The sequence below is a fragment of the Schistocerca gregaria genome, chromosome 4 (genome assembly GCF_023897955.1).
Source record: "Schistocerca gregaria isolate iqSchGreg1 chromosome 4, iqSchGreg1.2, whole genome shotgun sequence".
Lineage (NCBI taxonomy): Eukaryota > Metazoa > Arthropoda > Insecta > Orthoptera > Acrididae > Schistocerca > Schistocerca gregaria.
Window position 1 is genome coordinate 496,458,470 of NC_064923.1, and position 22,118 is coordinate 496,480,587.

General features: G+C 39.2%; 1 protein-coding gene across 4 annotated transcripts in view; it reads left to right on the plus strand.

Moving 5' to 3' along the window:
- Positions 1 to 22,118, plus strand: part of LOC126266772 (coiled-coil domain-containing protein 102A-like) — a 94,133-nt gene that overhangs the window by 390 nt on the left and 71,625 nt on the right. For all 4 annotated transcript variants that reach the window (XR_007548918.1, XR_007548919.1, XM_049971304.1 and 1 more), the window contains one exon: positions 78 to 188. Coding sequence is in view for 2 of the 4 variants with exons in the window: in XM_049971304.1 (XP_049827261.1) it covers positions 78 to 188 (111 nt within the window). In the remaining 2 variants the exon portion in view is untranslated. The remainder of the gene's footprint in view (positions 1 to 77; positions 189 to 22,118) is intronic.

Sequence of the window (22,118 nt, forward strand, 5' to 3'; positions counted from 1 at the left end):
GTCAACTGCTGCATGATACAGTACAACAGTACATGATGAAGTTGACGGTTTAGTCTCATTTATTTCTGCATTTAAAGGCATTACGGCAGAGAGAATTGGAGGAAGCAAGAGCTCGCGCAACCCAGATGGAAAAGACGATGAGATGGTGGTCTGATTGTACTGCAAACTGGAGAGAGAAATGGAGCAAGGTACATAAAATATAATATTTTTTGCTAGTATTATATTGGAAACTATCTGCTCAACACGCATCTACTGTAATTATGATTTACCTGGAAAAAGAGCTAGTATTGTTTAAGTAGGTGTTTCATATAGTATTTTCCTATCACTTTTGAAAAGAGTATGAAACAGTACATTGGTACTTCAATGGAAATGTCAACAAGTCAACGTGTACTATTTCTTCGTGTTAATGTGTTAGGTTCGGGAACACAGAAGAATTGTTTCCTGACAAGCTAAGCAAGGAAGTAGGATAGGTATTCATATACAGAAAAATCTGCTTGTGTTTCTAGAATATACTGCATAGTGTGTTGTACTGCTTTCCTAGTCTACTCATAGTTCCACAAATGATTTCCCAGACTCATTCATGTATGAAAGGGCTAACAGACTGGCAGGCGGTTCTGCTTTGATGGAGGTTACTTTATGATGTGGGGTGAGATGCAGATTTTCTACTTGCCAGTGTAGGCCTAGTATCTATGTGTCATATAAATTAGATCAGTTAGACAAATTTTGAAAAATTGGTAACTCATACATAAATATGTCTTTAGGATGATTCAATTAATGAAATGTCGACCCATTGCTCCTCAGTTTGGACCTCATTACAGACCTTCTGTTTTTGAAACTTTGCTCCTGAAAATTTCCTTTTCCATTACTCATGCTTGCCATATGTTGTTTCATTGTAAGTCTTTCTTGACTATTGAATTTGTGGACTGATTTTTTCCCATAAATATTTAAGAGTCTTGCTGTTAATCAATTGTCATATTTCCAAAGTTTCCTCTTTGTCAGCATTTCTGACTTCTATGTTCTGATAAATTTTGTTGTTCCTTTTTAATTTCAAAAATTCTGAATTTATATAGACGACGTAATATATTCCTTACATAAATTTTCGTTCTAATACATTCACGAGCGTAGACTATAGGCATTCTGATTTCACTAGCGTGTTATAGTACTTTATTTTAATAAAAATTTACATTGTCAAATTGGTCGATATTCCGTGTGACTAAGTACCTTGTATATCGCCTATGTGTGTATTAACTGTCACCTAACCAAGCACTATTAATGCAGCTTTAATGAAAATGTTTTGAAAATGAAATTGGTAATTTAAAATTAGTTGCCAGTGTGATAAAACACAACTGTGACAGAATTATAATGAAGAATTTATTATTGAAGTTGTAGGTGCTGTCCCAACATCATGTTGGAAATACACATTCTTCGTATTTGTTGTAAAATGTGTTTCACTCCAGAGCTTCTTAAACTAGCCATCGTGGTCCATAAAATTTTTGTTCCAAATTATGACAGTTTGTCCCAAGATGCTATTGGAAAGGAGTGTACTTATTTTGAAATGTCAAATACATTACCCATAAATTTTGAGGTTTAAGTTTTTCAACTTAAACTAAACTTGACTCCACACATACAGATGACTTTTCTCAGGTTTTATACAGTTAATGAATGTTACTATATCTTGAGTATGAATATATCACAAATTGTGGACGTCAGTTTGAAAATCTCTTCGAAGCAGGATGTACACTGTCTAAACACAAACATCTAAACACACAGTGATATCCATTTAGTTGACTGTCATGTATAAATACCTTCTTCAATAATAACAGAAACACAGTTATTGACAAATTGGAGAGAGAAAAAAATCTACTCACCAAGCAGCAGCAGAACACACACATAAAAGATGGTTGTAATTGGAAAGCTTGTGGGGCCAGTGGCTCCTTCTTCAAGCAGAAGGGTTGAAGGGTAAGGAAAAAGGGTGAAGAAACAGGACTGGAGAGGTCTAGGAAAAAGGGGTAGATTTCAGGAAAATCACCCAGAAACGTGAATCAGAGGAGACTTACCCTACGGGGTGAGAAGGAAAGACTGACTGTTGGGGACTCTATCAGACGAGATTTGAATGCCTGAGACTACTTTTCTCTCATGCATGATGTTTAAGCAGTAATATTTGTCTGCATATTTCCGTGTCTTCCACCTTTAAGCTCTCAGGTTTTCAAATCTCATCCTATCGAGTCCCCAATAATCATTCTTTCCCTCTCATCCTGTGAGGTAAGTCACCCCTGACCCACAGTTCTGGGTGACTTTCCCGAAATACACACATTTTTCCTAGACCTGTCCAGTCCTTTTCCTTCGCCCCTCTTCTTTCCCCTTCAATGCTTCTCCTGAAAGAGCAGCAACTGGCTCCAAAAGCTTGCCAATTACAACAGACTTTTATGTGTGTGTTCTGCTACTGCTTGGTGAGTAGATTTTTTATGTATCCAATTGAATAATTTTGTTCAATAATGTTGAGAAGGCTATGTTTTCCTAAATTTCTTTTAAGATTATTTGTATATCTTCAACAATTTTTCATATAGACTATTTTATAATTTCAGCTGTTAAAAGAGACTTCCCCACTGTTTTTTTATTACTTTCCTAATTTATGATTTTGTTCTCGACAGTTCAGAAGGTCTTTGAAATGTTTTGCAGAAGTACTTCACAGTTCTTGGGGATGTGTGTGGTCAGTTTTACCATTTACATCACTGAAGCAAAAACTTGGTGCTTTAAGGCTATTTATGTTGTTCTTGAAGGTCTGACAGACATTTTGTGTGTTATTTTTTGTGCGATAGTCCTGTATTTTCTCTAGGTGTGATTTTTGGAAAATATACTTTTTTTTTTTTATTATTTGTAGCTTAAATAGCTCATAATGTTAGCTCCTCAAGAACATTTCCTTTTTTTTCCATTCTTTTTGTTACTAGTATCTTACAGATGTCATTCTGTCATCTCTTTTCTTTAGTTTCAGCTGATACGTTACATTATTATTTTTAAATAATTTTTGTCATGTTGTTACAAAAGATCATATTTAAACATTGAGTTAACAATTAAATCACTAAAGACCAAGAACTCTCATGGATATGATGGGGTATCTAGCAGAATACTGAAGTATTGTTCTATGTATGTTAGCCTAGTACTTAGCCATATCTATAATTTTTCCTTTAGGAGTGGTCGGTTTCCTGACCGATTAAAGTACTCGATAGTGAAGGCACTTTATAAAAAGGGCGACAGGGATAATGTTATTTTTATGCCATCGGTGTTTGCTAAAGTTATCGAGAGGGTTGTATATACAAGGTACCTGGAGCATTTAAATTCACATAATTTGCTGTCAAATGTACAGTTTGGTTTTAGAAATGGTTTAACAACTGAAAATGCTATATTCTCTTTTCTCTATGAGGTTTTGGATGGATTAAATAAAAGGTTGCGAAACCTAGGTGTTTTCTTTGATTTAATGAAGGCTTTTGACTGTGTTGACCACAAAATATTACTGCAAAAGTTGGACCATTATGGAGTAAAGGGAGTAGCTTACAATTGGTTCGCCTCTTACCTTAAGAACAGAAAGAGATGGTAATTCTCCGCAGTATTGAGAGTGGTAGTGATGTTCAGTCCCAATGGGCCACTGTTAAGTGGGGCGTTCCCCAAGGGTCGGTGCTGGGGCCACTGTTGTTTCTTATCTATATAAATGATATGCCTTCTAGTATTACAGGGTGATTCAAAAATATTTCTGTTTGCTGATGATGACACCAGCTTGGTAGTGAAGGATCTTGTGTGTAATATTGAAACAGTATCAAATAGTGTAGTTCATGAAATAAGTTCGTGGCTTGTGGAAAATAATTTGATGCTGAATCACAGTAAGACTCAGTTTTTACAGTTTCTAACTCACAATTCAACAAGAACTGATATTTTGATCAGACAGAATGGGCATATTATAAGTGAGGCGGATCAGTTCAAGTTCCTAGGCGTTTGGATAGATAGTAAGCTGTTGTCTAAAGCCCATGTTCAGGATCTTGTTCAGAAACTAAATGCTGCTTTATTTACCATTATCTGAAATAAGTGACAGTTCAACACGAAAAGTAGTCTACTTCGCATATTTTCATACGCTTATGTCATATGGTATTATTTTTTGGGGTAATTCTTCTGATTCGAAAAGGGTATTTTTGGCTCAAAAACGGGCTGTTCGAGCTATGTGTGGTGTAAGTTCGAGAACATCTTGTCGACCCCTATTCAGTAGTTTGGGAATTTTGACATTGCCCTCACAGTATATATTTTCTTTAATGTCGTTTGTTGTTAGCAATATTAGCTTATTCCCAAGAGTTATCAGCTTTCACTCAGTTAATACTAGGCAGAAATTAAATCTACATGTGGAATGCATTTCCTTGACTCTTGTGCAGAAAGAAGTGCAGTATTCTGCTGCATCCATTTTCAATAAGCTACGACAAGAACTCAAAAATCTTAGCAGCAGCCCAAACACTTTAAGGTCTAAACTGAAGAGTTTCCTCATGGCTCAATCCTTCTATTCTGTCGAGGAGCTCCTGGAAGAGCTGAAAAATTAAGCAAATTCCAGTGTTACATTGTTGATTTTCTTTATTTAAATTTACAATTTGTCGCCTAAATATGTTACTTATATTTCATTTTATCTGTTTCTACTATCGTGTTATAATTTCATGTATTGACTCGCTCCATGACCATGGAGACTTCTCCTTAATTTGGTCCCACGGAACAATAAATAAATAAAATAAAATGATGAAGGATGAAGAGGACGTGGTAATAATTGTCAAGATTTATTTGAAGATTCTGAATCAGAGAATAATTTTCTTTGACATGAGGGAAATTGTATTTTAAGGGAGAGAGAGTTCGGCACAGTGAGGTCAATCGAATTTCAGTAATATCCACAGTTAGTTATACATTCCAGTGATCATTTACCCTATTTATCATAATTTCATGTTACAAGTCAATTTCCAGGCCTGTTGGGTGCACAAAATAGAAAAACATAGATGTGGAAAGTATTTGCACCCAGGAAAGTTTTAATTAGACATCTACCTAGTGGAACGTGGCATCCCCTTTTTGCCATAGTGATAGTAAGGGTTACTTCAAACACTAAAAGTGATGGAGAGCCATCCTGATCTATGATTGCTGAGCCACCACCTGTAACTCGTGGAGCCCTCAGAGGGCATACAACTCCTCTGTGAATACATCACTGATGAATACAAGATCACAAGACTATGCAATATTGTTTCCCTTTCCCTGTTGCAACTAACTTCTGATTGTCCTTTACACTCCCCATAGGGATTCAGTCAGTGATGATTGGGTACAGGCATAGCAAATCTGGTCCCCTTGAGCTGCAAGCTGGTAAACACTATCAGTCTGTTATTACCATAATCTCTTGCATGTTTCAGTGACCATTGTACGGCACGATGTTGGGAACATTGTGTATTTCAGAGAATGAGAGTCTTAGCTTAACTGTTCACATTGCGAGGATGGTATAAACGCTTGTAAAATACACCTCAGTCTCAAGATGTGTAGCATACTGATTAGATAGCTGGCTGTTGAGGCAAGACAGTTGTTAGTGAGCAATCTTTAGGGGACCTGCTGCTCCATAGTTGTATAAATCTTAGCCAGGCTCATCTTGGGTGGACTCCAGAGCTGTTCTTGGAAACACAATGGAACCACACAAAAACGAGTTGAACATTAAAAGATCACCTACACCATTACAATAAATAGGACATGATGCCCCAATGTAAAGGTAATGATCCTGTTCGGAGCAGGAATTTTGCAATTTTTATTGAAGAAAATTCGGGGATTTGAAGTAACTTAGAGAGTACTCTACTAAATTGGCTCCTTACTTAGCTTACATTTATCGCAAATCTCTTGCCCAACGAAAAGTCCAAAGCGACTGGAAAAAACTGCAGGTGACGCCTGTATATAAGAAGGGTAGAAGGACGGATCCTCAAAATTGCAGACCAATATCTTTAACATTGGTTTGTTGCAGGATTCTCAAACATATTCTCAGTTCGAATATAATGAATTTCCTTGAGACAGAGAAGTTGCTGTCCATGCATCAGCATGGCTTTAGAAAGCATCTCTCCTGTGAAACATAACTCGCCCTATTTTCACATATCTTTTGAACCATGGATGAAGGGTATCAGATGGATGCCATATTCCTTGACTTCCGGAAAGTGTTTGACTTGGTGCCCCACTGCAGACTCCTGATTAAGGTATGAGCATATGGGATTGGTTCTCAAGTATGTGAGTGGCTCGGAAACTTGTTAAGTAATAGAACCCAGTATGTTGTCCTCGATGGTGAGTGTTCATCGGAGGTAGGATGTCATCTGGAGTGCCCCGGGGAAGTGTGGTAGGTCCGCTGTTGTTTTCTATCTACATAAATGATCTTTTGGGTAGGGTGGATAGCAATGTGCAGCTGTTTGCCGATGATGCTGTGGTGTACGGGAAGGTGTCCTCATTGAGTGACTGTAGGAGGATACAAAATGACTTGGGCAGGATTTGCGATTGGTGTGAAGAGTGGCAGCTAACTCTAAATATAGATAAATGTAAATCAATGCAGATGAATAGGAAAAAGAATCCTGTAATGTTTGAATATTCCATTAGTAGTGTAGTGCTTGACACAGTCACATCAATTAAATATTTGAGCGTAACATTGCAGAGCAGTATGAAATGGGATAAGCATGTAATGGCAGTTGTGGGGAAGGCGGATAGTCATCTTTGGTTCATTGGTAGAATTTGGGGAAGATGTGGTTCATCTGTGAAGGAGACTGCTCATAAAACACTAATATGACCTATTCCCTCCCCCCATGAACCATCGACCTTGCCGTTGGTGGGGAGGCTTGCGTGCCTCAGCGATACAGATAGCCGTACCGTAGTTACAATCACAATGGAGGGGTATCTGTTGAGAGGCCACACAAACGTGTGGTTCCTGAAGAGGGGCAACAGCCTTTTCAGTAGTTGCAGGGGCAACAGTTTGGATGATTGACTGTCCTGGCCTTGTAACAGTAACCAAAACGGCCTTGCTGTGCTGGTACTGCGAACGGCTGAAAGCAAGGGGAAACTACGGCCGTAATCTTTCTCGAGGGCATGCAGCTTTACTGTATGATTAAATAATTATGGTGTCCTCTTGGGTAAAATATTCCGGAGGTAAAATAGTCCCCCATTCGGATCTCCGGGCGGGGACTACTCAAGAGGATGTCGTTATCAGGAGAAAGAAAACTGGCATTCTATGGATCGGAGCATGGAATGTCAGATCCCTTAATTGGGCAGGTAGGTTAGAAAATTTAAAAAGGGAAATGGATAGGTTAAAGTTAGATGTAGTGGGAATTAGTGAAGTTCGGTGGCAGGAGGAACAAGATTTCTGGTCAGGTGACTACAGGGTTATAAACAGAAAATCAAATAGGGGTAATGCAGGAGTAGTTTTAATAATGAATAGGAAAATAGGAATGCGGGTAAGCTACTACAAACGGCATAGTGAACGCATTATTGTGGCAAAGATAGATACGAAGCCCACACCTACTACAGTAGTACAAGTTTATATGCCAACTAGCTCTGCAGATGATGAAGAAATTGAAGAAATATATGATCAAATAAAAGAAATTATTCAGATAGTGAAGGAAGATGAAAATTTAATAGTCATGGGTGACTGGAATTCGGTAGTAGGAAAAGGGAGAGAAGGAAACATAGTTGGTGAATATGGACTGGGGCAAAGAAATGAAAGAGGAAGCCGTCTGGTAGAATTTTGCACAGAGCACAACTTAATCATAGGTAACACTTGGTTCAAGAATCATAAAAGAAGGCTGTATACATGGAAGAAGCCTGGAGACACTAAAAGGTATCAGGTAGATTATATTATGGTAAGACAGAGATTTAGGAACCAGGTTTTAAATTGTAAGACATTTCCAGGGGCAGATGTGCATTCTGACCACAATCTATTGGTTATGACCTGTAGATTGAAACTGAAGAAACTGCAAAAAGGTGGAAATTTAATGAGATGGGACATGGATAAACTAAAAGAACCAGAGGTTGTACAGAGTTTCAGGGAGAGCATAAGGGAGCAATTGACAGGAATGGGGGAAAGAAATACAGTAGAAGAAGAATGGGTAGGTTTGAGGGATGAAGTAGTGAAGGCAGCAGAGGATCAAGAAGGTAAAAAGACAAGGGCTAGTAGAAATTCTTGGGTAACAGAAGAAATATTGAATTTAATTGATGAAAGGAGAAAATATAAAAATGCAGTAAATGAAGCAGGCAAAAAGGAATACAGACATCTCAAAAATGAGATCGACAGGAAGTGCAAAATGGCTAACCAGGGATGGCTGGAGGACAAATGTAAGGATGTAGAGGCTCATCTCACTAGGGGTAAGATAGATACTGCCTACAGGAAAATTAGAGATACCTTTGGAGATAAGAGAACCACTTGTATGAACATCAAGAGCTAAGATGGTAACCCAGTTCTAAGCAAAGAAGAGAAAGCAGAAAGGTGGAAGGAGTATATAGAGGGTCTATACAAGGGCGATGTACTTGAGGACAATATTATGGAACTGGAAGAGGATGTAGATGAAGATGAAATGGGAGATACGATACTGCGTGTAGAGTTTGACAGAGCACTGGAAGACCTGAGTCGAAACAAGGCCCCCGGAGTAGACAACATTCCATTGGAACTACTGATGGCCTCGGAAGAGCCAGTCCTAACAAAACTCTACCATCTGGTGAGCAAGATGTATGAGACAGGCGAAATACTCTCAGACTTCAAGAAGAATATAATAATTCCAATCCCAAAGAAAGCAGGTGTTGACAGATGTGAAAATTACCGAACTATCAGTTTAATAAGTCACAGCTGCAAAATACTAACACAAATTCTTTACAGACGAATGGAAAAACTAGTAGAAGCCGACCTGGGGGAAGATCAGTTTGGCTTCCGTAGGAATGTTGGAACATGGGAGGCAATACTGATCCTAAGATTCATCTTAGAAAATAGATTAAGGAAAGGAAAACCTACGTTTCTAGCATTTGTAGACTCAGAGAAAGCTTTTGACAATGTTGACTGGAATACTCTCTTTCAAATTCTGAAGGTGGCAGGGGTAAAATACAGGGATCGAAAGGCTATTTACAATTTGTACAGAAACCAGATGGTAGTTATGAGAGTCGAGGGCCATGAAAGGGAAGCATTGGTTGGGAAGGGAGTGAGACAGGGTTGTAGTCTCTCCCCGATGTTATTCAATCTGTATATTGAGCAAGCAGTAAAGGAAAAAAAGAAAATTTTGGATTAGGTATTAAAATCCAGGGAGAAGAAATAAAAACTTTGAGGTTCGCCGATGACATAGTAATTCTGTCAGAGACAGCAAAGGACATGGAAGAGCAGTTGAACGGAATGGATAGTGTCTTGAAAGAGGGATATAAAATGAACACCAACAAAAGCAAAACGAGGATAATGGACTGTAGTCGAATTAAGTCGGGTGATGCTGAAGGAATTATATTAGGAAATGAGACACTTAAAGTAGTAAAGGAGTTTTGCTATTTGGGGAGCAAAATAACTGATGATGGTCAAATTAGAGAGGATATAAAATGTAGACTGGCAATGTCAAGGAAAGCGTTTCTGAAGAAGAGAAATTTGTTTACATCGAGTATAGATTTAAGTGTCAGGAATTCATTTCTGAAAGTATTTGTATGGAGTGTAGCCATGTATGGAAGTGTAACTGGACGATAAATAGTTTGGACAAGAAGAGAATAGAAGCTTTCGAAATGTGGTGCTACAGAAGATTGTTGAAGATTAAATGGGTAGATCACATAACTAATGAGGAAGTATTGAATAGGATTGGGGAGAAGAGAAGTTTGTGGCACAACTTGACCAGAAGAAGGGATCGGTTGGTAGGACATGTTCTGTGGCATCAAGGGATCACCAATTTAGTATTGGAGGGCAGTGTGGAGGGTAAAAATCGTAGAGGGAGACCAAGAGATGAATACAGTAAGCAGATTCAGAAGGCTGTAGGTTGCAGTAGGTACTGGGATATGAAGAAGCTTGCACAGGATAGAGTAGCATGGAGAGCTGCATCAAACCAGTCTCAGGACTGAAGACCACAACAACAACAACATGACCTATGCTTGAGTACTGCTCGAGCGTTTGGGATTCCTATCAGGTCAGATTGAGGGTTGACATAGAAGTGATTCAAAGGCGGACTGCTAGATTTGTTACTGGTGGGTTTGATCATCATGCGAGTGTTACGGAAATGCTTCAGGAACTCGGGTGGGAGTCTCTGGTGGAAAGGAGGCGTTCTTTTCGTGAATCGCTACTGATGAAATTTAGAGAACCAGCATTTGAGGCGGACTGCAGTACAGTTTTACAAAGATAAGATAAGAGAGATTAGGGCTTGTACAGAGGCATATAGGCAGTCATTTTTCCCTCGTTCTGTTTTGGAGTGGAATAGGGAGAGAAGATGCTAGTTGTGGTACGAGGTACCCTCCGCCACGCACCGAATGGTGGATTGCGGGTATGTATGTAGATGTAGTAGAATTGCACATATGTAGACAGAGAACATAAGGCCCTGGAACCATTTGTTTTCTCAATTTATTGTGCTGTACTCTGAGAAAAGCTTTAGTCAAAGTCAGTGCTCCCACATAAACAGAAGTAATACATATATGCAGTTGTAATGGTGTTGGGGAAACTGTAGAGGGGAGGTGTTTCTCTGCTGGGGGTGGATGGAGGCATAGACGATGAAGGCAAGTAAATGTTGATGTACTAAATTTGTTTACTTTTAACAATAATGAACTACAACACACCCACGCTAATCAGACAGAAGGCAGTGGGCACTGATTGCCGCATCCAAGATCAGTAATGTGAATGTGCTGCTTTCAGCATTTATCGAGGAGGCAGTCCGGTAGTGAGCGGCCATCTGCTGCTGAGTCAGGGTGGCGAGACCATGTCCCAGCTTGGGTGGCCAGAGTAAAGCAAGCTGGTAATGAACCTAGTATGTGATAGTGGTGGTATCCAGATGACAAATCCTGTGCTGATGGCTGGTCCATTGTCTGATGACATTGGGAGTGGCAAAAAGTTGGGACGACCTCAGTTCATGCTTCAGGCTGTGAGGTGATGGCAGAGTTCTCATGTAAATGGGGACAAAATGAAAGCAATTTGATGCTCAGCTCATAAGGCAGGATCACTGGTTTGCAGGCTGGCTGCATTTATGATAGCTGGGTCGGAAGAGTGTCTACATCCACAAACCACCTTATAGAGTCTGCAGGGTTGTCACGATTTCAGGAAATCAGGGAATGTCAGGAAATTTGAAACATGTCAGGGAAATTTGAAAAAAAAAGAATAAAAACTGGAAAAAACTTATTTTTGTCTCAGTAGATGAAATGGTTTGTTTACTGATATGTCATGGATTGTTACTGGCTGGGCACAACTGAGTACGTACACTGCTTCCCTGTTCCCTCAGTCTTACTGCTTGTGCCCTTCTTACCATTCCCCTCAGTTTGCAGTCAGTGCTGTCACCAATTCTTGTTGCTAGCCTAACAACTAGCGACAAGAGGCAGGGAGGCATGAGGAGTGATTTGTTTGGATCCGATTGTCAGAGACTATTGACGCAGCATGTGGAGATTACGTTCATGTGTGCATGAGTCGTGTCTGAGTGATTATGTGGAAGTGTTGTGCTCTCGTTTTCTGACAAAGGCTATGGCCGAAAACTTAGTTGTGAGAGTGTGATAGTTTCTTCTACGTCCCTGTCTGTGGCTCAACAACCATCTTTATGGTGAGTTGCTACCTATCTTCATTATTTTTTCTTTGACATTTGTATTATATAAGTTATATTCTCATCAACTAGGCAGAAACAAATTATATTGAACAATTTTAACAAATGTTAAGCTTACAGTTTGCTGTAACCTTAGAGAAATCTATACGTATTATGTTCCTTATATTATTTTTTTAAAAAAAGCATTACCAACTGTATACCAATAAGATTGTAACAATGAGAAGTCTTTGCTGTTAGATTTAGAACCATCTTTCAAGGTCAAGGTGGTGGGTTACTCTGTACTGTTAATGAAATAAATACATAAATGTCCTCATTAGTATTGGTTCTCAGAGTATTCGCACAAGTTATCTGTTGCTTGGATTGATCACCACTGTCTCATTTCATCAACATGGTGCCTGTGACACGTGAATAACTGGCCACGTGAGTGGACTTCCACAACAGGCCAAAACTGCCGTCCATTTCTGCGGGTATCTCTAACAGATCGGGCCAGCCGGTCTGAAGCCCATCATTTCCCACTAATGTGCGTGCCCTGCCCATCGGATCTAGTGCACCAATCTGCCCACAGGCTGGGTATGTCTGTGTGTTGCATAATGTGGCAGATTTTCATCATGGGTCCAGGACTGTAGTGTTCCTCTGCAAGCCAGAGGCCACAGATGATTGATTTCAGGAATTGTTACTGTCTTACCTCAAGTTTATTGTACAGTGTGGTGTTTTATAGACATTTTATATATTTTACTACATTGTGGCACTTTGAAAGTAGTCCATAAATCAGAAAGTTTGGAAGATAAGAAGAAGAAAATTTTGGCAGTTGTTGGCAGTTTGTATGCTGTGTACTTATATATTTCTCGAAAGAAAAATCACACAATGCCTGTTTAGTGAAATGATCATGTGGCATTGACAGCCAGGGTGCCCCATCCAAGGAAATTTGGCCACCGGGTTACAAGTCTTCATTCAGGAGACACAACAATGGCTGATTTACGTGTTGGTGATCATGAAATAGTGATGAGGGCAGCACAACACACAGTCCACAAGTGGAGAAAATCCCCAATCCAGCTAGGAATTGAATCCGGGCCCACTACATGGTAGGCAAACACGTTACCACCCAGCTATGCAGGCGGACATACAATATCATTAAAATAATAGGCATAACACGGTGTGTAATAACTGACAATGATGAACATACTAGAACCAACATTTTATGAGCAGTCACCTATACTGTTGGTTTACACAACTCTTCCCCACCTTATACATTTCGTGTAGGAGACCTACTTTTCTCTGAGATTATTTCTGAAATCAATGAAGGTATTTTAAATCTGTCTTGCGATGTCAAGGGAATGCATATTTTTGTCACCAGATGTGTTTTATTTTATTGAAATAAAATAATATCAGTGGTTTTTAGTGAAACACACATACCATTTGGCTTGCTTTTCCATCTAAATAGTTTATTACATAAGATTTTGATGTTACTACATAAGATTTGTGCTCATATGTTTATAAATATGGAATTCCTTACATTTTCTGTCATCTTATGTATTTATTCACCCTTGAGATCTTTATCTTACCTGGAAATCAGGGAAATATCAGGGAATTTCACTTGGGGGAACTTGTGGCAACCCTGGTCTTGCAGAGGGTACTTTGTCTACCTGTCACTTTCCCCTTTCCCTGTTCCAGTAGCATGTGACTTTTGGGGAGAAAGATTCCTGGTGAGCCTCCATGTGGACTTGAATCTCTTTTATTTTATCATTGTTGTCTTTTCATGACATATATGTAGGAGGAAACAATATATTGGTTGATGCTTCTAGGAATGTACATTCTCAGAAATTTAACAGTTGACCCTGCCATGATGCAGAATGCCTCTTATTAAGAATCTGCCACTGAATTTGACTGAGGATCTTCATGACCCTTTTGTACTTGTGAATAAACCTTTAAGAAAACATACTGCTCCTCTTTTGTCCTTCTCTATTTCCTTTATCGATCCTATGTGCCACGGATCACAGACTGATGAGCGGTATTCCAGTATTGGTTGAACGTGTGTTTTGTAAGTTTCTTCCTTTGTTGATTAGGAATAAAACAAATGCAATGTAAGATTATTCAACTAAGATAAGTAATGAACTATAGACAAATTACCACAGTTGTACACAAAGGAAAATAACTGAACAATTAACTTTGGTTATTATACCAAAGACATAGATGAACAAAATAATCTGGCAGCCCTGCAGCCAGGCAACTAGCACGAGTTTTCATGTTCATGTAAAGATAAGTCATTTTAGATTATAATAATATTAATTTATTACTGATTGCGTGATAAATAGGTGTATTACTGTGCTTTTTAAGCGTACCATTAAAGGTTCATTTTTATTTTAGTAATATAGCAGAAAATGTGAAAATATCGTACAGTCGAGTTATGGTCGTATTTTCTGTTTATGTTTTGCTGCAGAAAATCTATATAATTCCGTTTAATTGTTCTTTGTTCTCTCTAGCAATTTAACTGTAGTGTACCTCTTCATTATTTAATTCACATTTCCGAAAAGTAGTGTATAGTGTAAGTTGTTGTTTCAGAAACTTTGCACTGTTTTTGTTTACATACAATTGTATATAGGCCAAATTTGAGGAGCCATATTTTCGTTTTTATCTGTAATTTAAGTGACTTGTTCTTAGTAAATTATTACATTTATCATATGTAAAAAGTGCTTGACTTGCCATAGAATTGTTAGATCAGGTCTTTAGTGTGACAGGTGCTGTAGTTTTTTCCATGTGGGTGACTGTAGTGGCTTGGGAGTAGGGAGAGTGAACGAGACTCATCAGTGGTTTTGTGGGACATGTAGAAGAGATAGGAAGATACTAGAACAGGAGAGGAGAGGAAAACTGCCGCCATTCAGAATGAGTTAGACAAATCCAGGGGAGATCTTGACAGGTTAAGGAGGGAGAAGGGTAAAGAGAGGTGGGAAGTGGCAACAGGAGGAACAGGCCTAGAACTCTGTTTGACAGCTTCGTGGTGAATGTGGAAAATAGATTTGACCTGATGCTTCAGTTAGAAGCTGGTGAGCCTCAAGCAGCTGCAGGTGTAGACAGGCACAGCAATCTTTCAGCAGCAAATTGAAAAGTAAGAATGTAGGGAAATCAGTAAGGAGAAAGAAAGTGTTGTTGTTGCGTAGTTCCCATGGAAGAGGTGTTGGCTAACTTTTGCAGGGTGAACTAGGATCAGAATACCAAGTGCCCAATTTTTTTAAACCTCATGCTGGTCCGGAGCAGGTGACAGAGGATTTAGGATCACTTTGCACAGATTTTCCTAAGGAAGACACTGTGGTTATAGTGGATGGGCCAGATAATAGTATTGACAGAGATCCTGGGTGCAGTATAGAGTTTGACCTGGCAAAGATTGCATTGGCATCGAAGCATTCCTGTGTTCAGTTTGTATCTGTTCTTGGGTGCCATGACCAACCTCATTTGAACTCTTCTGTCAGGAGAGTTAATTTGGAGTTGGAACGGCTGCTTTTGTCTGGTGCAGGTTCCTGTTGATTCTCTCAATAGGTGGGATCATACTAAGCATGGCCTTCACCTCGAAAGGAAAGGGAAGGGTAAACTGGCTGGGAAAATAGCAGGAGAGTTATAGGGGGGAGGCACTGTCATGAGTGATAAAATACCAGTGGTTATAGGGTTCAGAAAAGGCCCTATTTTAGGTTATGGAGGACAGAAATAAACTAAATCTAAGAGAGATTATGATTGAGACAAACCTAGCTTATTGCATCAGCATAAACAGCTGTTGGTTAAGAATTTCCAACAATCAGCAGAAATTTCAACTCTACACACTTTTAACTCAATCAATGTAAAATGTCAGTTATTTTTATTACAAGGACTGAGAAATAAAATTACTGAATCTATTATTTGCATAGATGAATTAGAGTCCTCAAACCCAGCTGACATAATCTGCCTCTATAAACATCACATGACCACTGGTATAGAACTTTTAAGTGTTACAGGATTTATGTTAGCATCTCACTTTTGTAGAGCAGAAATGGAGGAAGGAGGAGTTGCCACATTAATCAGGAACTGTCATAAATTTAAGAACATCGACATTCTCAAATTTTGCTTAGAACAGCATGTGCAACATAAGTAGAACTCCGTAAAAAAATCCTTCATGATATTAAGTGTATATCGAGCACCTGCAAGTAATTTTAATCTGTTCATAAACCACCTTGGAGCTATACTCAACCATTTAACGACCAAAAACAAAGAAATAGTGGTTGCTGGTGACTTCACTGTAGATATCCTCAAAGACTTTCCCAATGAGAACTTATTTGTGTTAGTAACACTATCATTCAACTTAATTCCCAATGTAAAGTTCCCAATTAGGGTGGCCAATTGCTTACAAACAGCCATTGATAATATCTTGATAGAAAGGTCCAATGAACAAAATTATATTACAAAACCAAGAATCAATGGCCTCTAGGACCATAACATGTAGCTCCTTCTGTTAAATGTTAATACTGAACAGGATATAAAATATGTTAAATCGGAACTCAAGAGGGTAATCAATAAGCAAAAAATTGAGCATAATTGAGCATTTTAGGACAACCCTCAGAGACATTCCCTGGAGTTATGTTTACAGGGCTCACAGCATGAATGAAAAATATAACACTTATGCTAATAAAGTGCTTACCTTATTTGAACACCGTTTTCCCCCAAAACCAACCAAGGTTAGAGCAAAGTCTACAAAGAAGTCATGGATTGCTCAAGGAATAGAGGTGTCTTGTAAAACAAAAAGAAAACTGTATCTGGCAATCCAAAACAGTTCTGATGTTGATGCTATAGCACATTACAAGAAATACTGCAAAATATTAATGTTATATGGACATCAAAGCAAATATATAACAAAGAAAAGATAGTCAAATCGGATAACAAAATAAAGACAATATGAGATGTAGTGAAGGACGAGACCAGTGGAACCAGACATGAAGAGGGGCAAATAGTATTAAGAGTAAATGATACATTGGTGACAGATGTGTATAGTGTTCGAGAACTTTTTAACAAACATTTTTTAACTGTTACTGAAAAGACGGGTTTCTCAGGTTCTGTAGATGCTTCCACAGGATACCTCAGACCAGACATTTCAAGTAACTTCCATAATATGAATGCCCTCATTACCCCAGCAGAAGTAATGTCCATCATAAAATCTTATGATGAAATATCAACAAAGTTAATTAAAGAATGTGATTCTGAGTTAAGTAACATATTAAGCTATCTGTGTAACCAGTCATTTATCAGTGGAATATTTCCTGAATGGTTGAAATATGCTGAAGTTAAGCCACTGTTTAAGAAGGGAGATAAAGAAATAGTGTCCAGTTTCACTTTTGCCAGCATTCTCAAAAATTGTAGAAAAGGTAATGTACAATCAGCTTTATAACCATCTTATCACAAATAACATACTGTCAGAGCCTCAGTTTGGATTTCCAAAGGTTTCTGATATTGAGAAGGCTATCTACACTTACAGTGAAAATGTACTAATTCAGTAGACAAAAAATTACAGGCAACTGGTATACTTTGTGATCTGTCAAAGGCATTTGGCTGTATAAATCACAATATCCTTTTAAGTAAATTAGAATATTATGGTGTAACAGAAAATGGTGCAAAATTGTTCAAATCTTATATCTCTGGTAGGAACCAAAGGGAGTTATTAGGAAAGAGACGTATTTTGATATCAGGCATAATCCAACTGGGAGCTAATTACATGTGGGGTCCCACAAGGTTTCATCTTAAGGCCCTTACTTTTTCTTGTTTATATCAATGATCTTCCATCAGTAACATTACCAGATGCCAAGTTTGTTTTGTTTGCCATGATACAAACATTACAATAAATAGCAAATCAAGTGTAGTCTTAGAAAGAGCCGGCCGGGGTGGCCGAGCGGTTCTAGGCGCTACAGTCTGGAACCGCACAACTGCTACGGCCGCAGGTTCGAATCCTGCCTCGGGCATGGATGTATGTGATGTCCTTAGGTAGGTTAGGTTTAAGTAGTTCTAAGTTCTAGGGGGCTGATGATCTCAGAAATTAAGTCCTATAGTGCTCAGAGCCATTTGAACCAATCTTAGAAAGATTGGCCAATAAAATATTTGTGGACATAAATCACTGGTTCCTAGCCGATTCTTTGTCACTAAACTTTGAAAAAACACACTACATCCAGTTCAGAACTTGCAAGGGGTGTCCCATGAGTATATGCATAACATATGATGACAAGCAGATAGAAGAAGTGGACATTGTTATTCTTGGGATTACAGCTAGATAATGAATTCAACTGAGAGGAGCACACCACAGAACTGCTGAAGCGTCTAAACAAATCTCTATTTTCAATGCGAATTCTGTCAGATGTATGGGATATTAAATGAAAAAGCTGGCATACTATGCTTACTTTCACTCCATAATGCCATATGGGATTATTTTTTGGGGTAAGTCATCAAGCCAAGCCAAAGTTTTCCAGGCACTAAAACATGCAATAAGAGATTCTATAAGCGGGGGCACAATGGGGTGTCCTGGGTTGTTGGGTTTTTGGACTTTAGGAAACATGTAAAAGGTAGGAGTGCGGGAAGTGGTAGGGGTGAGCAAAGAGATGGACTCCAGGGAGAGGTTCTGAGATAGGCCTAAGGATTTGACGAGAGACTGGAGTTTCTGCTGGATTTCTGGAATGGGGTCATTGTGGCAAGGTTTGTAAGTAGATGTATCTGACAGCTGGTGGAGTCCTTCTGCCAGGTAATCCTTGCTGTTCAAAACAACGGTGGTAGAGCCTTTGTCCGCAGATAAGATTATAAGGTCAGGATCAGTTTTTAGATAGTGGACTGTGGTTATTTCAGTGAATGTAGTTTGTGTGTTGAGGGATTTGGGGAATGTTGGTGAGGCAAGGTCGAGGTTAAGAAATTCTGGAAAGTTAATAGGAGGTGATTTGTGGGCAGTGGGGGTGGATCACAGTTGACTGGAGGAGTGAACTGAGTCAGGCAAGGTTCATCATTGGTCTTTGATTGAGTCTGATTGTAGGGTTGGTGGGGAAAAGTGTTTCCACTGTAGGGACCGAGAGAAGGTCTTTAACAAGTCCTACGTGATTGAGTTTGGGAGTGGGGAAAAAGGTGAGGCCTTTGGAAAGGACTGATGTTTCTGTGGGGCTAAGGCTTCTGGAAAAAAAGGTCCATGATTGTGTTTCGGCTCTCTTTCCCCCCACCCAGTTGCCACTCCCATCATGCACTGCTGCTGTTGCTTCCAGTGTGGCCTAAGCTGCGAAAGTCAGCAGTCATTTGTGTGTGAGTTGCATTTACATGTGCGCATTTGTGCGTGCATGATGTGTGTGTGTGTGTGTGTGTGTGTGTGTGTGTGTGTGTGTGTGTGTGTGTGTGTGTGTGTGTGTGTGTGTCTGTGTGTGTGTGTGTGTGTGTGTGTGTGTGTGTGTGTGTGTGTGTCTCGTCTGTTTTCAACAACGGCCTTGTTGGCTGAAACCTTATATTGTGACAGTCTTTTGTCGTGCCTATCTGCAACTCAGTATTTCCATTAAAGCAGATTTATTTCAGATTATGGATTTCATGGATAGCTGAATACTTTTTGTAGTGTGGAATCTCATGTATTTTTAAATCTGAATTTACTGTTCTGATAAGTTAATTGCAGTATATATTCTTTATTTATTAAAATCGGTTGGATGCATGCTTTGTTTTCAAGACCTGTTTGAATAAATTGTGTTAAAATTGATTTAAAAAGCTTTCTGTAAATCTGTGAATCCCAAGCAAAGTGATAATTCTTATGAATTGCCCCAAAAAACAGAGATATAAAATGGCTGGTCAGTACTTATCTCCAAGAGGCAAAATTCCAGTTCAGCTTATAGATACATATAAAGACAGAAAAATTATTACCTAGCTTTGGAACCATTAGTCATTTGTTGTGGAGGAAAGAGGGATAGGTTTGGGGAGGTTGGAAAGGAGAGGCAGATTATTAATGTCTCAGATTGTGAGGGGATGAATTTTGACAGCTGTCACGCTTTTGACACTAAACGCGCCCTCGCCTATAACCTAGGCCGCTGTAGTAAACATATCTGCTCCAGTACCGAACTCCTCAACATTTGTGCTAACAGATGTTGAGGATGTGACAAATAGGGGTATCACTTGCAAAAAACTCAGAAGCACTATCATTAAACCCTGAAATGTGGTTTTCTCTCCCTGATGTCCTTCCCATATCACTCATGGTCACTTTCTTTGCCCTCCTAACATCTGTAACATCCTTGTGAAATCATATGACATTCACAGACTGTTATCCTTACCGCTTGGTTCCTACTCTATGCAATAATTTCTGATATTAAAACCTGCATCATGCAAATCTCCACTATCACTTAGCCCACCTCCACTGCTAGTAAATGCTATAACATCAAAGCAGTGCAACATTTGAAACTACACATGTTGTTTACTAATTAACCTGTGTCCACTGCATGGTATTGTACACTCATGCTCATAACTGAAGGATAATTACAGAATGTGGTGCCACACAACATGGCATTACACAAAACTGGCACTACATCTACATCTACATGACTACTCTGCAATTCACTTTTAAGTGCTTGGCAGAGAGTTCATCGAACCACAATCATACTATCTCGCTACCATTCCACTCCCTAACAGCTTGCAGGAAAAACTAACACCTAAACCTTTCTGTTCGAGCTCTGATTTCTCTTATTTTATTTTGATGATCATTCCTACCTATGTAGGTTGGACTCAACAAAATATTTTCACATTTGGAAGAGAAAGTTGGTGACTGAAATTTCGTAAAAAGATCTCGCCGTGACGAAAAACATCTATGCTGTAATGACTTCCATCCCAATTCGTATATCATATCTGCCACACTCTCTCCCCTATTACGTGATAGTACAAAACAAGCTGCCCTTTTTTGCACGCTTTCGATGTCCTCCGTCAATCCCACTTGGTAAGGATCCCATACCGCACAGAAATATTCTAACAGAGGACGAACGAGTGTAGTGTAAGCTGTCTCTTTAGTGGACTTGTTGCATCTTCTAAGTGTCCTGCCAATGAAACGCAACCTTTGGCTCACCTTCCCCACAATATTATCTATGTGGTCTTTCCAACTGAAGTTGTTCGTAATTTTAACACCCAGGTACTTAGTTGAATTGACAGCCTTGAGAATTGTACTATTTATCGAGTAATCGAATTCCAACGGATTTCTTTTGGAACTCATGTGGATCACCTCACACTTTTCGTTATTTAGCGTCAGCTGCCACCTGCCACACCATATAGCAAACTTTTCTAAATCACTTTGCAACTGATACTGGTCTTCGGATGACCTTACTAGACAGTAAATTACAGCATCATCTGCGAACAACCCAAGAGAACTGCTCAGATTGTCACCCAGGTCATTTATATAGATCAGAAACAGCAGAGGTCCCAGGACACTTCCCTGGGGAACACCTGATATCACTTCAGTTTTACTCAATGATTTGCCGTCTATTACTACAAACTGTGACCTTCCTGACAGGAAATCACAAATCCAGTCGCACAACTGAGACGATACCCCAAAGGGCCCGCAGCTTGATTAGAAGTCGCTTGTGAGGAACAGTGTCAAAAGCTTTCCGAAAATCTAGAAATATGGAATCAACTTGAGATCCCCTGTCGATAGCGGCCATTACTTCGTGCGAATAAAGAGCTAGCTGCATTGCACAAGAATGATGTTTTCTGAAACCATGCTGATTACGTATCAATAGATCGTTCCCTTCGAGGTGATTCATAATGTTTGAATACAGTATATGCTCCAAAAGCCTACTGCAAACCGACGTCAATGATATAGGTCTGTAGTTAGATGGATTACTCCTACTACCCTTCTTGAACACTGGTGCGACCTGCGCAATTTTCCAATCTGTAGGTACAGATCTATCGGTGAGTGAGAGGCTGTATATGAGTGCTAAGTAGGGAGCTATTGTATCAGCATAATCTGAAAAGAATCTAATCGGTATACAATCTGGACCTGAAGACTTGCCCGTATCAAGTGATTTAAGTTACTTCGCAACCCCTAAGGTATCTACTTCTAAGAAACAAATGCTAGCAGCTGTATGTGTTTCAAATTCTGGAATATTCCATTCTTCTTCCCTGGTAAAGGAATTTCGGAAAACTGCATTCAATAACTCCGCTTTAGCGGCACAGTCGTCGGTAACAGTACCATCAGCACTGCGCAGCGAAGGTATTGACTGCGTCTTGCCGCTTGTGTACTTTACGTACGACCAGAATTTCTTCAGATTTTCTACCAAATTTTGAGACAATGTTTCGTTGTGGAACCTATTAAAGGCATCTCGCATTGAAGTCCGTGCCAAATTTCGC